Source organism: Podarcis liolepis (assembly GCF_965112155.1).
Source record: "Podarcis liolepis genome assembly, chromosome: 2".
NCBI lineage: Eukaryota > Metazoa > Chordata > Lepidosauria > Squamata > Lacertidae > Podarcis > Podarcis liolepis.
In genome coordinates, this window is record NC_139555.1 from 3,369,466 (window position 1) to 3,391,211 (window position 21,746).

The 21,746-nt window shown below is 43.4% G+C and overlaps 1 protein-coding gene across 3 annotated transcripts in view; it reads left to right on the plus strand.

Moving 5' to 3' along the window:
- The window catches only part of LRP1 (LDL receptor related protein 1), a 326,669-nt gene that overhangs the window by 41,473 nt on the left and 263,450 nt on the right, over nucleotides 1-21,746 (plus strand). For 2 of the 3 annotated variants that reach the window (XM_083486059.1, XM_083486060.1), the window contains exon 3: nucleotides 17,692-17,778. The exons of the other annotated variant lie outside the window; for it this stretch is intronic. In XM_083486059.1, coding sequence (XP_083342185.1) covers nucleotides 17,692-17,778 — 87 coding nt within the window. The remainder of the gene's footprint in view (nucleotides 1-17,691; nucleotides 17,779-21,746) is intronic. 3 annotated transcript variants of the gene reach the window in all.

A 21,746-nucleotide genomic window follows, 5' to 3' on the forward strand; every position in this document is an offset into this window, starting at 1 on the left:
CCCAATTTTGGGCTTGAACTCATGACCCTGAGATTAAGAGTCTCATGTTCTACTAACTGAGCTATATTTTCTTTGCCTCTGAAACCTTTTATTTCACTTTGAATTATGAAGCTAATGAAGTCTCTCTGCTGCACTATAATTAATATAAAGCAAAAACTTGTCCGGAGAGGGATGCTACCAGTCCCATCCCAGAGAAGATGAAAATCAGGGCCTAACATTTTGGTAATTTTTAAAATTATAAGGCACTTTTGGTCAGATCATTAGAATTCTGCAGAGATTCTGCTTGGTTGACAGTATATCACATTTTTTTCACCCCTCCCCCCGGCTTCAATTCTGATCCATCTGTACAATGAAGATAAGTTGTGTTTTGCTTATATGCCTTTATCTTGCTAACATCCACCCCACCAGTGTGGTGTAGGGGTTAAGAGTGGTAGACTCGTAATCTGGGGAACTGGGTTCGCGTCCCCGCTCCTCCACCTGCAGCTGCTGGGTGACCTTGGGCCAGTCACACTTCTCTGAAGTCTCTCAGCCCCACTCACCTCACAGAGTGTTTGTTGTGGGGGAGGAAGGGAAAGGAGAATGTTAGCCGCTTTGAGACTTCTTTGGGTAGTGATAAAGCGGGCTATAAAATCCAAACTCCTCCTTCTCCTCTTCTTCTTCTTCTTCTTCTTCTTCTTCTTCTTCTTCTTCTTCTTCTTCTTCCCACCAGTCGAGCGTGTCAAGACAGGACATCGTCTTTGCAGTTTTCACACATATATACGTATGAAAGGGGTAGAGCATCTGCTTTGCAAGCAGAAGGTCCCAGCTTCAATTCTTGTATCTCTGAAACCCCAGCCAGTCTGTGTAGGGCATCAGTACTTAGACGGATCAATAGTCTGACTTGGTATGTTGCAGTTTTCCTGCCTTGCTACATCACACAGTACAGAACTAGATCCTGTTGCAGCCTTGTAGGGGTGGGGGTTTATATTGAGGAATGGTTCATGTTCAACAACAGGATTAAATGTCACAAGGCCAACAACTTGATTTACAGGATACCAGCATGAAGAATGTTAAACAAGTGTTAACTTCCGTTCTGCTAGGTGGCTTAAAGGAGGGTGTTGCTTATTTTGTTGTACATGCACTTGCTGTCACGGATTGTTTGGACGCAGAGGAATGATGGGAGGAACCAGCTGAGGAACTACCAAGGGAAGAAGACTCAGTGCCTGGGGAGTGGTGGTGGGACAATGATGAGTGGTCACATTGAGAAGAGGGAGAAGACTAGGAAGAGGTGTCTGAAGATGAAGAGGTAAAAGGGCTTAGTGAGCTGAGAGAGTCAGGGGCAGAAAGAGGTCTGGAATCAGAAACTGAAGCAAGTGCGGGGGGGGGGGGGTGCCAAAAGGCAGAGACGAGTCAGGCTGGTGAAGAAGCCGGGATGTCTCTCCCTTCTGCTCAGACAAGCTCCCTTCCCAATGGCTTCCCAGAACCAGAAGAGATACCAAGAGGGAGATGCAGGCGCAGTCCCCGATTGGTCGGGAAAAGCCCTGGAGAAGAGGGGGCTTGCTTATACACCTGTGGGAAGGTGGGGACTTTCACTCTCAGCAACTGTTTCATGGGGAAAGACCTAAGGGGGGTTGAGTTGCTGTGCTTATTAGGCCCGACACTCTGCCAAGTCTGTGAAACTTGTGTGTTTGCTGACAAAGAGTTAACTTGGAACGTTGGCTCACTCTTCTTTGACCCTTGCTAATGTTTAACTCTTATCGCAAGTCAGGCCATTGGCCTGTCTAGCTCAGCAAGGTCAAGTGACTGGCAGTGGCTCTCCAGGGCTTTCTATTTCCTAGCCATACCTGAAGATCCCATGGATTGAGACTGGGGCCTTTTTCATGCAAAGCATGTGGTCTGTCAGTGAGCTGTGGCCAGCGTTCGAAACTCCCATTGTTCTGGGCACATTTTGCAACATGGAATTTCATTAACGCGAGACGTTTCTGAGCTCTGGGCGCAGTACTGAGTCTAAGATTCCAGATTAAAATTGCCACTGCTGCTTTCAGCAGGAAGGAGGACCTTTTCCTGCCACCCCACTTCCAGCCACTCTCTGAAGACTGGAGAAGGGACCCTCATAAGAATATTAGGGGGGCGGGATAGGTGAAGTGTGGCTTTGTTTTTTGCAGTCTTCAGATGAGGACTAGACCATGTGAAAAATGAACATAAGATTTTAGCTGTAGTTCATTCATTTTCAGCTTTGTATTCTTGTTATAAAAAAAAGCACACCTAGATACTCCATTGCGGAGCCCATAACCTAGGTTTAAGGTTTCTAACACTGGCTGTGGCCCTTCCATTGATCTCTGTTACATGTTCATTGCAACCATGCTGGTTGACATCCTGTTCCTGAAAGACAAAAAGAAGGTAATTACTTGCATTATCACAGTAAGGCCCCATCGGCATTATATATTTAAATTAGTATCTTTCATTACCCTTAGCAAGCAACAGTTCCCAGAAATCCTTGAGGAAGCTATGATTGTTTAAAATGGCAAGATGCAGCTTTAAAGGTATAGTGCAGATGGCCCCTAAGTTTTTAAAAACTGTTGTTGTTAAAATAATAGTGATGATGATGATGATAATGATGACGATGATAATAATTTTATTGTTTATACCCTGCTCATCTGGCTGGGTTTCCCCCAGCCACTCTGGGTGGCTTACAACACATATAAAAATTGTAAAACATTAGACATTAAAAATTTCCCCGATACAGGGTTGCCTTCAGATGTCTTCTAAAAGCCAGGTGGTTGTTTATTTTATTTAATTATTAAGATTTATGTGTTGTAAGCCACCCTTCATCATAAGATCTGAGGATGGCTCACAGAATAAAATACAGGATAAAAACAAGTAAATAAGTAAAACAAAGCAGCAAAACAATAATCCCCACTTCCCACAGACACATTTAAAAGGCTGTAGAATATTAATCAGCTAAAAGGAGAATCTTGATCTAAGAGCAGAAATGATGTGGAATCCATTCCTGCCCTTTACTTCCTGTCCTCTCATTTGCAAGAAAAAATGCCTTAGTTTCTAATTTGTACCTTTCCAGCTTTATCTTTGGGCTCTTGGTCCTTAAAATGCCTTCCTCTGTTCCACTGAAGAGCTTGTTCAAAGGGCTTCTTATGCCTTGTCAAGTTGTATTTTAAACTTGTTCATGATAAGCTCATCAGTCTCCTTAATCCTCTTCCTGACTATCTGACTTTTAAAAAAGACTTTCCCACTTACTCTGAAGGAGAAAATTGAGGAATCATCTTGGGCATTGATGATAAACTGTGTGATAGCAGTGAGGTCATCACATTGCTGATAGTAACCCCTTCAAGGGAATGTGCCCTCAAACTGGTACAACTGCTGAGTTACTACCATATATCAAGAATGGTATAACCTTTCTTCTCCTCAGGCAGAGTTATAACTTGACCTTCAGAAGTGAGCAGACAACCCCTGAAGAAGAAGAAATAACAGTGGTATCATGGTTTGCATATGAACCATGGATGTAATAGCTTGTTTGTAGGCCGACCGTGAAATATCTGTATGAATTCTTGGGGCTATGATTTTGTTTGTTTCAATTCTTCTTCCCAAACCCCACCCTAATGCCTGCTGAGTGCAATTCACATCACCCTCTGTTCATTCCTGTGAGATATCACTGTGAAATCTTACAGTTACCACAATCAGCACTGACAGAGCAATCCTGTGCATGGCTAAGCTGAACCACACTAATGGATCTTATCCCCTGGTGTGTATAGGATTGCAGTTTGAACAAGTCACTGTCTGTTTTAGGTCCCTGTTTAGGTCTCCATTTCTGGCTCACATGAGTATTAATGAACTAGGAGAGCAAATTCCTTTTCACATACTTATTTTTTATGTAAACGTATGTAACTTTAGAAAAAAGCCACAAAAGTGTATGCTTTAAAGACTTTAACTGGTCTCTGGTAGCATCCTTTAGCTACAGACTTCACTCCACTCTTTCAGCAGACATAAACCTTGATGGAAGAAGGTTTGAAGGCATGTGTGTGAGTGTGGGTGAGAGAGAGAGAGAGAGAGAGAGAGAGAGAGAAAGAAAGAAAGAAAGAAAGAAAGAAAGAAAGAAAGAAAGAAAGAAAGAAAGAATATACCTGCATGCATGCGAAGGAGATGATTTTTATCAGGATTCATTTTCTCTTGGGGATGGAGGGAGTAGAGCACAGTGTTCTTTTTGGGATACATTACAAAGACATTTCCGTTGCACATTCCTCCCTGTATCTGTAACCTTTTAAAGGAAGAAAAGAGCAGTGTTGATTTAGGGGAAACAAAAAACAAAAACTCAGGCTATGTGAGATGCTTATGAGCTTCTTTCTAACTTGTGATTAGTCAGTACCACTTCCTACCCAGAGTTGTAGTCCTCAGACTCCTTAACATTTTAGGAGTGAGGTACTTTCTTATCAATGCTGTCTTCTTTTGAAGCAACTAGGATGGGCAGCTCTCTTTTGGAGCTGATGTGTTGATTGAGTTGGTGAATGTGTCAGTTCAGATGTGAGAGTCTGTGTCCATGTGCTCTTCCTTTTCACTCTTGTGACCTTATTTCCATTCTACATTGTATCTTAAGCCACAGTTTCCTGAGATGTTCAAACCAAGAGAGCATGTTCTGAGTGACCCCTTTGATCCAGCCTATTAAACTATGGTTGGACATCACAGAAAGTGGTTTTGAGACAGTTTTATGGACGTATTATATGGTATTAAGGAAGGCAAGAGAGGGGAAAGAGGAGTATGCAGTGTGCTCCTGATTCAGCAAAGCAACTTTTTTTTGACCAGGATTGTTAAGTTTGAACTGAGCAGTTCAGGGAGGTAGCTTTGCTGGTGTTCCATACAGTAGTTTGAGCCTTGGGGTGGAATTCTGCTAATAAGTCCTGACAGCATAAGCTCTGCACAAGGACTTTGGCTTACATAGTGAGACTTTCTCGCTCCCCCGTTCCCTCAAAATTGTATTGGAAAGGGAATTGGAAGAGTCCCTTGAGGGAGGAGAGATGAGATTGTTGAGTCTGGCAAACCAAAATGTTTGCCCTGATGGAATGATAGGTATTGTATGACACTGAATTCCTCCTTTGGAGATTCACATCCTCTGTTCTGAGGATCATACCATTTCATTCTCAGTCCCCATACAACAGTGTTGTATCACCATTGCATTGGGATATCAACTGAGTATGGGCTTAATTAGGCCTTGTGCAGTGTTCCAATTTGATCCACGAGGCTGTTTTCTCCATACCGTGCCCACCTGCCCTACACCTGATGTCATATGAGGCAAGTAGAGATAATAATAGAATTGTAGAGTTGGAAGGAACCACGAGAGTCACCAAGTCCAACCTCCCCTACAATGCAGTAATCTTTTGCCCGACATGGGGCGCGAACCCAAGACCCTGAGATGAGGAGTCTCATGCTCTAGCCACTATGATATCTCAGTCCATCTAGCTACTAAAGTACAGCTGAAAGCTTTAAAGTATGTTCCTACTGGTTCAGCTAATAGGTGGTGTGAGCAAGCCCACTGGGATTGACTGTGCTGGGGAGTTCCCCATAGCACAGCCAGCCGCTGCAGAAAGCAGGACTTGAAGTTTGTGCCTATAGGTGGTAACTTCAAGCCTACTGGTATTGACTGTACTGCTCACTTCCCCTGGGGAACTCTGTGTAGTACAGCTGATCCCAGCCCAAATCTGAGTTTCAAATCAGTGCTAATCAACTGATCAGCAGTAATTTCAAGCCCTGTTGTTAGGCTTGGCTTTTCTCTTTTAGCATGGAAAAAAAATGTCCCCGTGTCAGATTGTTGACGGGTGGGTGGGATCCCCCCCCCCACCTGTCAAAGTGTCTTGCCAGGGGTGTGGGAACCGAGGGATCCACCCCACTGGCCAGCTCCAGTTCTCAACCCCTGATACAAAGAGTCATTGCAGCACAGACACAGTGAAGGAATTTGAGATTTGGTGGATAGCAGCTGGAAATCATAAGCATCACCTACTCGTCTTGGGACTCCTTTGTTTTGCATTGTATCTGGAGAGTCAGAGCTGTCGAATGCAGAATTAAGATCACTGATGGTTTTTTGATGTAGGATTGCAGTCTTTTAATTTATTGAATAATCTCACGTGTCTATATTTGTATGCAAATTGCACTACAGGAATTGATGGTGCAGGACTTGAAAACTCAGCTGTATATTTTGGAAGTGTGTTGGTGTGAGGGGGCAATTAAGAGTTGTTGGGTGATGTTTTTTTTTATTGGGTTGCCTTTCCAATACAATTTTCAGAAGGCAACATATTAAAACCTGGTTCTTCATCTTCTAATCAATGTTCCCTGGAGTTAGAAGCCCCACAGAGTAGGAGGTGGATTGGAACATTTTGGGTTGTACACATGGGCTTAGCCAGGATTTCTGTTGGGAGGGGTAGAACCGACGTGATTGGTCAGTTAGTTGATTATTTCTATTGTCTTACTTGATCGGGGTGGGTGGGTTGCCCCCCATGGCTACACCCATGGTTGTACCCTATTAATGGACACATTTGAATCTTATGGACCTCAATTAGTCATGCCCGTTAATTTTGGTGGATCCACACTTGAGTATAACATAGCACACTTGGTTCTGTGGGATTGTATCCAATTAATGCCCCATTCTGGGTGCACATGCTATCCCAGCTTGCGCCACATAGTCTCATTTCACCCAGCTGCTAAGTCAATTTTCCTGCCAGATGTTGAGCAGGGGAGAAAAAGCTGCTTTATTTGAAATGAGAGTTACAGCAGGCCTATATTTAACATTTTTGGTGGATATTTCACTGGCAATTTCAGTTTATCCTATTGTACCTTTCAGCAGCAGGAGTTCTTCTGCTTGATTGTAGAAAGGGGGGGGAGGGTAGATAACTGGAGAGGGTCCTACGGGGTGTAAAACACTGATGGCATTCTGCATCATTTTTACAAGCCTTCGAGCTCCTTCCCTTTCTTAGCTTGCAGAAAGAAATAATGTTTCATGTCTCCTGGAAGCTGTTGCTGTGTTAGTAGACCCATGGGTGGGAAACCCATTTTCAGCTTGAAGACTGCATTCTGCTACAGGCAATCTTCTGGGGCCAGCAAGCCAGAGGTGGATGTGGTGAGAGAGAAAAAATATGTGTGTGGCCAGAGGCACAAGTGGGTGGAGCAATGAATATGACTCTTACCTTACAGTAGGCTATAATTCAGCCGCACAAAAATCAAGAGGTTTCTACATGCCCACACCCACTTACATCTCTCCCATCTTCCACCCAGACATGCAAAAAGCATGATCACAGTTTGAAAACACATTGTAGCCAGGCAAAACCACTCAAAAAAGCAGAGAGCAAAACTAGCAGGGGGTGTGGCGGTGGGGTGGCTTTGGCCTAGGAGAGTCCCGAGGGCTGGACAGAGAGTGTTAAAAGGCTGCCTTCGGCCCCTGCGCCTGAGATTCTCTACTCCTGCTGTACACAATCTGGTCTTATACATGTGGGATTTCCAGATGGGGAAATGTTTGGAATGTGCTGTTCTTGCAGAGTCTTACTCCTGGAGATTCAGACTTACATTTGCTGTCAAATCATTATTTTGCAAGCAACCTCTGCAAATCAGAAAATGCAGTTCTCTTTGCCGCCCCGTTCCAGAGTGCTGTTGCAACAGAATGTGAGCAGAGGGGCTTGTGGTTATGGGAGGGGTGTCAGAGGCACCTCTTTTGGATTGTTCCCTCCATATCCTGCCCCCCCCCCAATGACACACTGTTGACTCCTACACATTTTCCTCCCTTTCCCCTCTAATTAATTTACTGTGTGCTTCCTCTCTAAAGTGCTGGGAGAGCACACCCATAGACCAGTGGAGAATGGTGTGTGTGAGAGATCCCCAGTGAACTTCTCCTGCAGCTACGAAGCAGCAGCTGCAGCCACAACCTTGATGGGTGGGAGCTACAGTTGTTGGGTGAGGAGTAGATGGAAAGTTCTCCCTTGTTCCATGCAAATACTGCAAGTGCTCTGGGGTAGGTCACGTGTCCTGTTTGGTGACTGTCGGCATATCTATGGAAGGCTTTTGTGGACAGAATATTGTGCCATTACCTTTGAATTGGGGCTTGCCCCCATTCTCACTTACATGGCTGTTGTCTGGAAGCACCATTCCTCAGCACTGCCATGGTCTCCTGGAGCAGGTCTTCTGTGCCTTATGCTTTATCCATTTGTGGGTAACAGGATTTTGAGACAAGAGGAGGAGGAGGAGGGAAGATCCATTTCTGTCTCCCACCCTTTTTATTTGTACAGATTCCTGTAACACCTTTTTAGCCCTGCTGAGTAGAGCCACATCAACTTCAAGAGACACATGATGTACTGCATAGGGAAGCTGCTGCCCTAAAAGGGTCAGCAACCTGAAAAACAGCTTGGAGAGATGTGTGAATAGAATGACTGGTGCTGGGTGGTGCCTAGAGATTGCAGGGTTGTTTTGAAGCAGGAGATGGCCCTGTTAGTACCGCTACCCATACCTGAATGGAGCTGCTGGAAAAAGCCAAGGCAGCTGCCCAGCCAAAGCCATTTTCTATCTTGAGATGGACGTTTTGGTAACATGTATCTCCTTTGGGGGCATCCTTTGTTAGTGTACATGTTTATGGAAAACAGATTGGCAAGAGTTGCCTTCCCCTTAAGTGGCATTTCTGTCTGTGTGCTGCATTCTTCAAAGGTCCTCTGTTCTTTCCAGGGGCTTTATAACTCCACCTGAACCCTCTCCCCATTTCCCAAATAGCGAGTGGCTCTTCTGGTCATGGGCTTTGTCTCTAGCCATTGGCCCTTTAATCAGCCCTCACAGCAGGGCTGATCCAGGTTCTCTGTCTCTCCAACCTCTGATTAATCACTTTGCTCCCAAGGGCCAGCACCAGCTCTCTGACTGCATCCTCCAGCCCTGCCCAGTGACTCAGCTGCTGAGAGATGAATTGCCTATTAATCCACAATGTTGAAATTGCTTTATTGCATGATGCAGGCACGTCCCTGGAGGAAGTTTTAATCTGCGTCTGGACTGTGGGCCATAAATAATGGGAGGCTGGTGCAGTAAAAGTATGTTGTGTGGGTTTGCTTTTAACTGCTGGTACTATAAATGCTGCTTCCTATTACTGCTGTAAAGAGCCCACAGCCCTGTCCGATAAAAGTCTGAGGAGTCAGAGCATAGCTCTGTTGCTGTTGTTGTTGTTGTTGTGACCTAGAAATAGTTCTCCCTTAAAAAAAAAGAGCAAAAATTATATGATTATGGGGTTGCCAGATCAGGACAGATCAATGTGATGCCATTGCAGCTTCATTGTGGGTTAGTTTATAAGAGTATGTTCAGTAGCCCAGCCTTTTCTACTTAATACAACCCCACCGAATCGCCTTCAGTCAGTTGAAATAATAATAATAAATTTTATTTATATCCCGCCCTCCCCAGCCGAAGCCGGGCTCAGGGCAACTAACAACAATAAAACAGTACAAAAGTACAGCACAAACAACACTCTCATAGAATCATAGAATCATAGAGTTGGAAGAGACCACAAGGGCCATCGAGTCCAACCCCCTGCCAAGCAGGAAACACCATCAGAGCACTCCTGACATATGGTTGTCAAGCCTCTGCTTAAAGACCTCCAAAGGAGGAGACTCCACCACACTCCTTGGCAGCAAATTCCACTGTCAAACAGCTCTTACTGTCAGGAAGTTCTTCCTAATGTTTAGGTGGAATCTTCTTTCTTGTAGTTTGGATCCATTGCTCCGTGTCCGCTTCTCTGGAGCAGCAGAAAACAACCTTTCTCCCTCCTCTATGTGACATCCTTTTATATATTTGAACATGGCTATCATATCACCCCTTAACCTCCTCTTCTCCAGGCTAAACATGCCCAGCTCCCTTAGCCGTTCCTCATAAGGCATCGTTTCCAGGCCTTTGACCATTTTGGTTGCCCTCCTCTGGACACGTTCCAGTTTGTCAGTGTCCTTCTTGAACTGTGGTGCCCAGAACTGGACACAGTACTCCAGGTGAGGTCTGACCAGAGCAGAATACAGTGGCACTATTACTTCCCTTGATCTAGATGCTATACTCCTATTGATGCAGCCCAGAATTGCATTGGCTTTTTTAGCTGCCGCGTCACACTGTTGGCTCATGTCAAGTTTGTGGTCAACCAAGACTCCTAGATCCTTTTCACATGTACTGCTCTCAAGCCAGGTGTCACCCATCTTGTATTTGTGCCTCTCATTTTTTTTGCCCAAGTGCAATACTTTACATTTCTCCCTGTTAAAATTCATCTTGTTTGTTTTGGCCCAGTTCTCTAATCTGTCAAGGTCGTTTTGAAGTGTGATCCTGTCCTCTGGGGTGTTAGCCACCCCTCCCAGTTTGGTGTCATCTGCAAATTTGATCAGGATGCCCTTGAGTCCATCATCCAAGTCGTTGATAAAGATGTTGAATAAGACCGGGCCCAAGACAGAACCCTGTGGCACCCCACTAGTCACTCTTCTCCAGGATGAAGAGGAACCATTGACGAGCACCCTTTGGGTTCGGTCAGTCAGCCAGTTACAAATCCACTGAGTGGTAGCATAGTCAAGACCGCATTTTACCAGCTTCTTTACAAGAATATCATGGGGCACCTTGTCAAATGCCTTGCTGAAATCAAGGTAGGCTCTAAAATCATTCATTATAAAATTAATTAATTCAAGCCACTGGCAACCATTGGGCCAGAGCTCCGCGAAGATTGCCGAGGGAGGGAGTCAGGCTGTGCCCTGGCCAAAGGCCTGGTGGAACAGCTCTGTCTTGCAGGCCCTGCGGAAAGATGTCAAGAAAGATGTAAAGAGGTCTCTGTCTACTTGAGCACTAACTTAAAGCACTGGTTGCAATACACACTTATCTCTTTTAATCCAATGCTGCTGTCAGTTTCGTTAGATAGGCTAGGTTGAGAGATAATGGCTTACCCAAGGCCACTAGTGAGCTTCATGACCCAGCAGGGATTTGAAACCCGAACTTTCCTCTGTGATTCTAAAACCAACACACAGCATACCTGAATTTCCACACTACCTCTTAGCTAAGGGAGTTGCTGAAAGCCCTATGAATTGCATGCATTTGGCCATGGTTTGGTTATATAGGCCTACTAGCTGATCTTACAAGAGTTGGGCAAGTAATGGTGTTGGTTCTGTGGTGGTTCCAGCCTTCTAGAAATCTCTTGCTTGTGATGTTTTGCATGGCTCTCTCCCTGTCTATTTTTAAATGGGCCTTAGAATATGGGTGCTCTGCTTTTAACTAACACTGGTTGCAGTTTCAGTTTTTACACCCTTAAATAAAATTTTATTTTTAATGCTGTTTTTATATATAATGTTTTTATTTTGTAAATTGCCAGTGTAATAAATAAATACAATGGGAAGGTGGGCAAACTTTGCCCCAGTTGCTGTTGTTGAGGTGGATGAGCTCTAGTGGTTACTTGGTACTGAGGAGAAGTTCAATGAACTTTCAAGATGCTCAGAGGCTATTCTGTTCTCCATCACTTCACTCTTGCTCCAAAGCTCAGCCAGCACTGAAAATCAGTTCCAGTGTTAACGCCAGTCGAGCCTTGGCTCAAAGAAAGCCTTGATTATGACTTGCCTTGAGCTCTTTGATTTGAGTGGAAAATAAATATTTTCTCAGCTTTGCAGAGGAGTACAGATAACTGCATCTATAGTTGCACCTTCTTTGTGAGTGTCACTAAATTGGCTGATAAGACAGAAGCATGGGGTTAGGGGCATCACAGTAAAGGAGCTGAACCTCCAGCTGGTACCAAAAGAACAGTATTTATTCCATTAAAAAACGAGCAATTAAAAGCTCAGTGTGTTATGATAATATTATTCATTGGCGGCAAATTAAAGTGAGATAACTGCTGACTAAAATGCTGATGTGCTTTTTCTTTCAAAGAGGGAATTTCTCCACAATTCTTCAAAGGTTGGGCTTGGAAAAACAACCTCCTAGACCTAGAGAAAGGAATCTGAAGAAAGAGCCTAAAACTTGTATTTGTACTTTGTGCTTTAGAGCAGGGATGGGGAAGGTGTGGCTCCCTAGATGTTGTTGGGACTACCAACCCCTGTCAGCCCCAGACAGCATGGCCAATAATCTGGGTTGATGTGGGGTTGGTCTACCATCATCCAGAGGGCAGCATGCTCCCCACATTCTTTTGAGTATTGAGAACCTTTTGGATAACTTATCCCAAGATTTTGTTATCTTATCTACTGCAAGGTAGCTTACTGTTTTTTCCTTGTTTCCTGCTTCACAGCCCTGTCAACCGAACCATTGTACTACACTGGCATCCCTCCAGCATTTGCTTAAAAGAGTTAGACACCCAATTTCCCTTGACCCTGAGGTTGATGCTTGCTGAAATGCAGTAGGCCTTTAAATATTTCTGTTCTTTAGGAATTAATCTTCTTATTAAGGACCTGCTTTTGAAAGACACCTCTGGTCTCTCTGCTTCTCTTTCTCTCTGTTTCACCTGCTGGAATGACAGAGCCAAAAAACAGATTTTAGGAGATCTCTCCTGCCATTGTGGTGCCTATTGAAACTCGGTAAGAGGGGCTCACCTGATTGGCTGAGCAAAACTAACTAACTAACTAACTAACTAACTAACTAACTAACTCTGGTCTTTATTCCCATTTGGCCTTGTTCTGATTTGCTCTTCTACCAAATAATTCATATCTCTAACCCACACCCATGCTTCTCCATGCTTGGAACAGATAGGAATTGACCCTCTAAACAAGGAGTGGTGAACTGACTGCCCTCCAGAAATGGTTGGACTCTAGCTCCCATCATCCCTGACCATTGGCCATGCTGGCTGAGGTTGATGGGAGTTGGAGTCCATCAACAACTACTGGGGGATCACAGGTTCACCACCACTGATCTAGACCCAGTGCTTGGTAAACCTATGCTTGTTTACCCAGTAGTAAGTTGCATTGACCTAGCCTGAGACCAATTTAAACCCCGTGTCCTTCTCACCATCCTCAGTGTATTGCTCCAACCACCAATTTCCTGTTTCCTCCCAGAAACAGAAATATATCTGAGGACCCTGTGCTTCCACTCCTCACTGGTTAATGAGGTAGCTGTGTGATGGGTAGGAACAAGGAGGGGCAAGTCTCATCAGAGTCACTTGCAACTTTAGCTCTGTTCTCTTGTACCTGAATTCATACCACACTCAGAAATGTTGAAACAGCTTTGCCTACTAGGGCAGCATCAGTTTGGTGGTCTTAACTTCAGGTCAAATGGTTCAGTCTAGCCAGCAACTGGTCTTCCTCATTAATTGACAGCTGGGCTCCAGTGAGAACACAGTTCCCTGTCACTTCACAGGGTATTATAGTATATGAAGCTGAGTGGTTTGGACTGATGACATATGAAAAAGAGTCACAGCCTATTTCTGCCAAGTTAATTGATTATGCTGACTGGAATCTAAACGGTCTTAAACATTTTATCTTGGTCCTTGTCTTCCCCCAGGATTGCACCGTAGAAGCAGCAATCCAGGTTGTTGCCTCCAGGCAGGCTTCTGATGGTGCTTCAGAAAGAGCCAGTTGTTAGAATGTGGGAACAGCAATAAACTTCAAGACCCACTACAATATCAATTTGTAAGAAGGATTTTTGTTAGGTGGAAGAGGGGGCAGATCCCTAAAAATATCCAGAAATCGTATACCTTATATTACAAATCATTGATCAAAAAGTGTTGGACAAGAGTAGAGGTTCCCAAACTTATTTGGCCTACTACCCCCTTTTCAGGGGGAAAAAATTACTCAGCTTCCCCCTGGAAAGGGTTCACCCAACCCCGGAAAAACCCCTTGCCTCCAGCACGACCACCGGATACAGGGGAGGTGGTGTCACTGTCCTGCAATGGTGCCCAACCTGGTGGTAAGTGTCATTATACAACAGATGAAACATGTGCAAACTGTTGTTGTTGTTTTAATTCTCTTCTCTTCTTTCTTTATGCTTCCACTGCCCCCTTATTTTTATTCATTGCCCCCAACTGCACCCAAGGCTACTACAGTGGCACCTCTAGTTATGAACTTAATTCGTTCCTGCGGTCTGTTCTTAACCTGAAACTGTTCTTAACTAGAGGCGTGCTTTTGCTAATGGGGCCTCTTGCTGCCGTTGCACCTCCAGCATCCTGGGGCAAAGTTCTCAACTTGAGGGAACTCTTCCAGGTTAGCGGAGTTTGTAACCTGAGGCATTTGTAACTCGATGTACCACCGTATTGCCCCCCTGGATCGTTCCAGCGCCCCCCTGGACAGTATTGCCCACTTTGGGAAACAGTGGACAAGACCTTGAAGGTGCTCAGCAGCACAAATTAAAATCACCCCCCCCCCATTTTTTGTTTCTATTCGATCTCACTTTATGTTAAAGAAAATGCTCTTCAAGTGTGATGGAGATTTAGGACCCTGGTGAAATTGTGCATGGCATCAGAAAAATGGTTAAGGAACCTATTAATTTTGTCCCACAGCTTCTTTTGTTAACCAGTCTGAGGAATTGAATTTAGACATAAAATCTCAGGACCCACTTGTTTGTTGTTGTTGTGAGGCTATCTGTGGCACCTTGATGGACACCTGTACTGGATTTAGACTAGAATTTGCGAAGGGATATGGCTATAGCTGCGAAACTGATCCACTCAGCTGAGTATAATTGGCGTTACAAAATCAAGTGAAGATTTTCATGCAATATGGAATAGCTTTGTTTTGTTTTTCAAATCACATGGAGAAGAGATAGCATCCCTCAATGATACATTATTTTTTTCAGAATTCACAGCAGACACTGTCTCAATTACTTAACTGCAACTTTCTTTCTCCACTCTGTCTCCACTCTGGAACTGAGCTGGCCTGCAGTATAGGAGACTAATGATTAGTTCTAATCTGCAAGCATCTCTTGTGAGCACAGTGTGCCCATTGTTTATGTCTGAGCTACGGTTACTGTGAGTGTTCTCTTTTTATTTGTGTTTTAGAAATAAAAAGTTAGGTAGGGGAGAAGATGTAAATGTCCACTTACCTTTCCTCTCCCTGCCATTAAATCTCTTTATTATGCTAGAGGACCAGTATCTTCCTCTCCCTGAAACCCAAAAGATTTGGGGCTTTAACAGATGGTGCCTTCCTGGTGGCTTGCTGTCCTTCCCTTGCTTATTATCTTAATAGAGGTTTTGTATACTGGGTTTTTTTTAATGCACTAGTACTTTTTTAACAACAGTAAAAAAGACCTTCATCTATAATGAAAGATGCATAATGAAGAACCACCCCCACATCCCATTAAGCACTCTTTCCCAAGTCTCTCCCAACCATTTCCAGAGTTTTGGGTCTCTCCTCTTCAACCTTTTGTAGATACAGACCTGTGCTGCATTTGGGTTCCTGTTCAGTTACGGCAGTGCAGTTCATTGCAAATCTCAAAGAGGCAACGTGGCCCCAATTCTTACAGCCAAGTTGGAGATGAGCATATATATGTGAAAGGCTGTAGTACAGCCTGGGTGTGTGTTGGTGTGGTGTAAATCTGTGTTACCATAGGGAAATGAAGTCCTTGCATTAAGGCTGTTAGAGATTGAGAAAGGTGCGGTGAATTTAGAATGGAGGAAGGAATTCGTACTACGTCAGTGATTCATTTCATAGCTGGTAATTGAAGATTAGAGAGGGGGCTCACTAACGGTACCGCTTTGAGGTTTTTTTGTTTTTTTTTGCAGTCAAGTGATATATAAATTTTATGAAATGAATAAAATAGCTTTACTTCTACACTCAGAGATGTTCTCACTGTGGTGTCCTTCTGATCATTCAGCCCCACTTGCCTACCTCCTGGGTTTAACTTGCACATTAGCTTCCTCCCTAGTCCAGTATGGTGGAATGCTTATGTTTACATTTGGGTCTATGTTGGTTGAGACTGTAGCTTGTAGGGTGTCATTTTAAAGAGTACTTTTCCCTGAATCTTTGGGAATGGAGTGTTTTCCAATAATACATCTTAGTAGGGGAATTCTCCCCCCATATTATTGCACAAATCTTTTCCCACCATGCCCTTTAAAATAAAAATTGCCATTTTAAAATGGTTTTTAAAACTTGTAACGTGTGCCACCATGCCCTTAAAGAAACCTTGCCATTTTAAGGTTTTGTTTTTTTAAAATCTCCCATGGTTTTAAATAATACTGCTTTCATATGTATGTTCCAGCTATTTTTTTATTACAGGGAGGGGAAAATGACATTTTAGAAAGTAAATCTAAAAAACAATACGCTGCACATTATGTATAGACACACTAATCAACGAAGACCACCAAGCATAAAGCAAATTCCAGAGTGGCTTTGGTTCAACTTTGTGTGTTTAGGAATAGGAGAGTGGAGGGATGCCAGTGCAGCCTTGTTAATGCCTTAATTTTGTTTATGTCGCAAGTGTTGGGTGGGGACTTGATCTGGGACCAAAGTATTTCATAGTATGATAAAATGTGAAGAGATATTAGAGATCATGTAGTCTAAACCCTTGCTCACTGGGGATGTAACTAGAACATTGCTGACAGAGAGTTTTTTTAATACTTCTGGAGGACTTCCCATCATCTGCTATGTCAGCAGGTGCTTCGGCTCTAGGGGGCCGGCATGTCTCTGGCCCCGTCAGTCTTTGTTGGAAAGTGGTGGGCCCCCTTCAATGTTAAGGTGGCCCCGGGTGCGTCATGTGCGTGCGACGTCATGTGTGTTGCAGCTTCAGCTGCTCACTCCTTCAGAGCGGTCAACCTTCTCCAGACGCTGCTTGCATGCTGCTCACATGATGTCACACACACGTGACACGCGATGGCCCCTCCCAGTCTTGGGGGCAACCTGGTGCCTCTGACTAGCAGACAGTTCTAACCATTATGTTCCCCTTGTGTTTAGCTGAAATTCACTTCCCTGTAATTTCCACCAATTGGTTCTAGTCCTGCCCTTTGGAATAGCAGAGTGGAAATCAGCAACATCTTCTGCATGGCAACCTTTCAGAGATTTGTATGCAGCCGTTATACCTCCCCTTAATATTCTGTTTTCCATTTAAAACATACCCATCTCTTTCGACTGTTCCTCACTGGACTTAGTTTCCAGAGCCCTTGCCATTTGTTTTGACCCTTTCCCATTTGAACCTGCCCACTTGTTGATGTCAGATGTGTTGTGACATGAGACAGGGCCTTCTCAGTGGTGATGCCCAGACTATGAAATTCCATTTCTAGAGATGTTCTTTTTCCCCCAGCAGCAAGCTAAAACAGTTTTATTATCCATTCAAGCTGAAGGTGTTGTATAAAATTTGTATTAAGTGTTATGTTGCTGATTTTTTACAATTATTATGACAGGCATTTTAAGCTATTTTTGTTAGCTGCCTTGGATAGAACAGCAGGCCAATTAAATACATACTTATCTAATTTGGCAAGTGGCTACTTTTAGTGTGTGATTTATTTATTTTTAAAGAAAAAGAACTATTGTACAAGTTGACCTGTTTATATGTGTGAGAGTGAGTGAGACTTGCAATCTGTATCTATTGAAATGCAGTGTGGGCATTGACATCTCAACGTGATGATTTTCAACAATTGTCTCAAAATATATCATTTTGAATACATCATTCCGTGAAATCCTTCTCTGGAGATATATACTTGTTACAAAACAGTTTTACACTGTCCTCCAGTGCTGCCCATTGTTTCCTGTCCAAAGATAAACAGAATATTTTAAATTGGGGTTTTAATTTTTACTCTCTCCCCTTCTTCTTTTTTCATTTCTGCAGCATTATCTGAGGAGGTTGATGTCTATGTTGCACCACTTCCAAAGATTGGGGAACAAGCCCTGGAGAGCTCTACCTCACAAATATTATGTAAGATTCTTGCTACTGCCCTCTCTCCCTGAGATTCATGCCCCTAACTCAGTGATGACAACTTTGCTTGGTTCCGTTAGTTCCAAGTTGTTTGATGACCATCCTGATCCCATGCTCCCCCTCTTTTGCTGTGCCAGAGTTTGACTTGTTCAGTAGTTGATCTAGAATGGGCCAAAGGCCTACAAATTAAAACATCTGATGTTTGCAGATTATCTGACATCTTCTGCACGGTTAGTGAAAAGCCATCCACTGCCATCTTCCAGCTGCCTAAACACACTCCCCCTCCCCTCTTTTTAAACCTTTTAAGTGGCAGTTGTGGAGACAAATGGCAAAATGGAAGGAAGGATATTTCTTGCCCGCTTCTTCTCTCTTTCTTGCCCTGATCTTGGATGCAGTAAGCAGTAATGCTGTGGAACGCTAGAGATCACGAGAGATAAGGTTTTCCTGAGGGTTGCATACCTTCTTGTCTCTGGCATGCAGTTACATGGTGTCTCAGGGGCCAGAGCCAGGGTGATGGAAGCAGGGAACCTCATTTTCTTCTTACAATGTTCCTGTCCTTTACTTAATGTAAAGAGATGGGAAGGGAAAGTGTGCCAAGCACAGCTTGTACAGAAAGGGGGGGGTGGTGGCTCTTGCAGAGGTCAGCAAAGTTGGGTGGGTGCTAAGCTGGGGATTCTTCTCTGGCTTGGATTTTTATCTGCACACATTAAGAATTTTGTCGTTTGTAAAGCTTGTGTCTCATTTGAGGTGGCTTTTCTGAGGCCCTGAAGGGTGATTTGTAACCAGGCTAGGGAGAATTTCCCCAGTGTCTCTAGTACTAATATAGCTGTGGTAAAAATAATGAAATATGTTCAAAGTCTTCATTCAGTGTGTATGATTATTGCACTTACCTTAAAATACTCTTAATGCATTATTGATCTGTGAGTGGTTTTAAGAGACAATTTGTTTATTTATAGAAAATTGATGACTGCTTCTTCAGAGCAGGATATTATTCATTTCTGAATAATAATAATAATAATAATAACAACAACAACAACAACAGTAACAATTCATTGGTATATTATTTGAAACCTTTCTAGTCTTATTCCTGGCTTACAGCAAGCTGCTTGTATCAGAGGCATTTCAAATGCGACGGGGTTTCCATAAGAAACAGTGATTCTGGGGTGGATGTTTGGCTTGTAATTCTCTCTCTCCTCTAAGATATCGCTTGGCGGGGTGTTTGTCCTTTGTTTGTTCCCAGACATAGGGTTCCTGGAAATCTGAGAACATGTGTTGCATGGGTGCTCTTCTTTTGCAGGACTCTTGTTTACCTTGGGCTTCTGTTTTTGGTGCCCTTCAATGTTCTGTGCCCTTTGCCTGTGATTCCACATTGACATTTGCCTTTCTGCTGATGTGGGAGCACCCTAGGTTCCTTGCACAGGTGCAATGTTGGGTCTACAAAGTCGTGTTGGAGCAGTCCAGGCAACAGTGCCTTTTGGCCATTATTATAACTTGTTGAGATGTGCCTTGATGGTGAGTTGGATCTGATTGTTAAAACAGCCAGTCACTTGAGTGTTTTGATGGACTGATCTTTTTTTCTTTTTGCTGTATGTCTTTGTCTTTTATCAAAATGATTTTAAATTTGTTTTAATTAAGAATAATGAAATATCCTCGCCTCCCAGCTAGCACCATTACAATTTTGTTTTAAAAGCCTGGAGAGTTGAGTTATTTGATGTTTACAAGTTGGGTTATCCTGGGTTGATGTGGTGCCCTCTTTTCTGATTGGCTTTTGGATCTTGAGTATTAGCCACTGGCCATCCTAGTTTGCATATTTGATACAGGTTGTCAGCTTGGGAGAGCTGTAAGATGATGGTTATCAAGAAACAGCTCAATGAAGTGGTCCTTAGGCTTGCTTCTTAGTCCCTGATCTGTAATCCAATTTCATAAGTAGCAGGCTGTTGTTACTTAATAGTGAGGAAGATTCACTCTTTGCAGACACAGAGGCCTTCTCCTCGTTTATTATTCACATTTTTGAGGAGGGGAGTCCTGCCACTGAAAACATGTTCTTAGGTTGACTTTACAGATTCTGGGGCCTAGCCCTGTTTGGAAAAAAGCAAAGCCAAAGTCAGTTTAAATGCTGGTTGGTGCAGAATACTAGGTTTATTTTGTGTCCAGTTCTGGGCACCACAATTTAAGAAGAATGTTGGCAAGCTGGAACATGTGCAGAGGAGGTCAATCAAGATGATCAAATATCTGGAAACCAAGCCTTATGAGGAACTGTTGATGGAGCTGGGTATGTTTAGCCTGGAAAAGAGGAGACTGAGGAGATATGAGAGCCATCTTCAAATATCTCAAGGGCTGTTGCATGGAAGAGGGAACAAGATTGTTTTCTCCGGCTCTGGAGAGTAGGACTCTAACCAATGGCTTCAAGTTACAAGAAAGGGGATTCGACTAAACATCAGACAAAGCTTTCTGACAGTAAGAGCTGTTCAACACTGGAATGGACTCCCTCCCTTGGAGATTTTTAAGCAGAGCCTGGATGGCCATCTATCATGGATGCTTTAGCTGAGATCCCTTCATTGAAGGGGGTTGGACTAGATGGCCCTTGGGGTCCTTCCAACTCTACGATTCTATGATCTCCCTGTGAAACGCACATATCCACACTTTAAGAAGGTTAGCAGGATCTGGGGAATAGTCATTTGAATGCTATTCTCATATTTCAAGGGAAAGGGGTAAAGAGAAGGAAGGGCTTGGGGGAACTGCTTCTGTAGCTTCCATTTCTGTGCTTGCCTCTGATTGACCAGCAGTTTTGAGGAAGGATTTTGCCGTGTTTGCAGAACAGGGGCTTTGGTTACCCAATCTTTCAGGATGTGGCTTTAAGCATTTTCATCTGTTTTTGCACTTTATAAAAATGGAAGTTCAAGAAGACTCTCCACAAAAAGAAGGAACAAAGAACCAGTTCAAATGGGCAGAAGGGAGATCAGCATGGGCAGGGCGTGGATACGACATGATCAAATGCACTCAAATTGAACCTTGAGCATTGCCCCAGGATGCGCTCTGTGCTGTGAATTATGCTAGATGTTAACCTCCTCCCTTTTAGTGTTTAAAGTGAGTTTTAAACATATTTTATTGCATTTTTTCAATTAATCACACATAAGGGAAAAGAGGGTGGAGATCTTCTACAAATTAAATAACCTTTTTGAATTTGAAATCCCTAACTGTGTGTATATATGCACATACGCATACCTCCCAAAAGAAGACTTGTTGTTTCTGGTACTATCAAAATGAAGAGCTGACTGCTAGTGCTCTTAGAAACTCTTCAGAACTAGCAAAGTGGGACTGCCTTCATTCTCCCTCCCAGAGTACCACTAGAAAGCAGGTGAATGCTTCCACCATAAGGAGCAGTCCTTATGGCAGCAGCCACAGAGCAGGAATTGTGTCTGTAAAATGCAGTGAGATTTTGCAAAGGTATATAGGAGATCTCAGCAGAGGATATAATTGGAGTGTTTCCCGCATGAATCCGTTCAGCCCAGTCTCCTTGTGGGAGAAAGTAAGGGATTTGCTTCTCTATGTAGTCTGTACTCTTTTACTTGTTGGATGAAAGCATTTCTATTTATCTCATGAAATACAGTCTGGAGCTAGTACGAAGACTAATTAATAGGGATGCATCAGAGAAATTCTGATGTTCAGCGTGAAAATTCAGGTTCAGCCTCTGCTGCTTCTGCAATCTCCATGTCTTCTTGGCTTTTCTGTAAGCAGAAGATATTACCAGCACTTAACAGGGGATGAACTTGCTGACACCATTGTATCACTGCCACTAGTGCCTTGCAGTGCATAATCTGAGTCGGTCTACCTTCCATTTTCTATGGTAGTGGTTCCTAATCCCCCCACCGACCACTTGAAAATTCTGGAGGGTAGTGGCAGTACACTTAATGATTTTTCTGTCTGTTTAGCAATTGCAAATAGATGCTAAAGTCTTATTATATTTT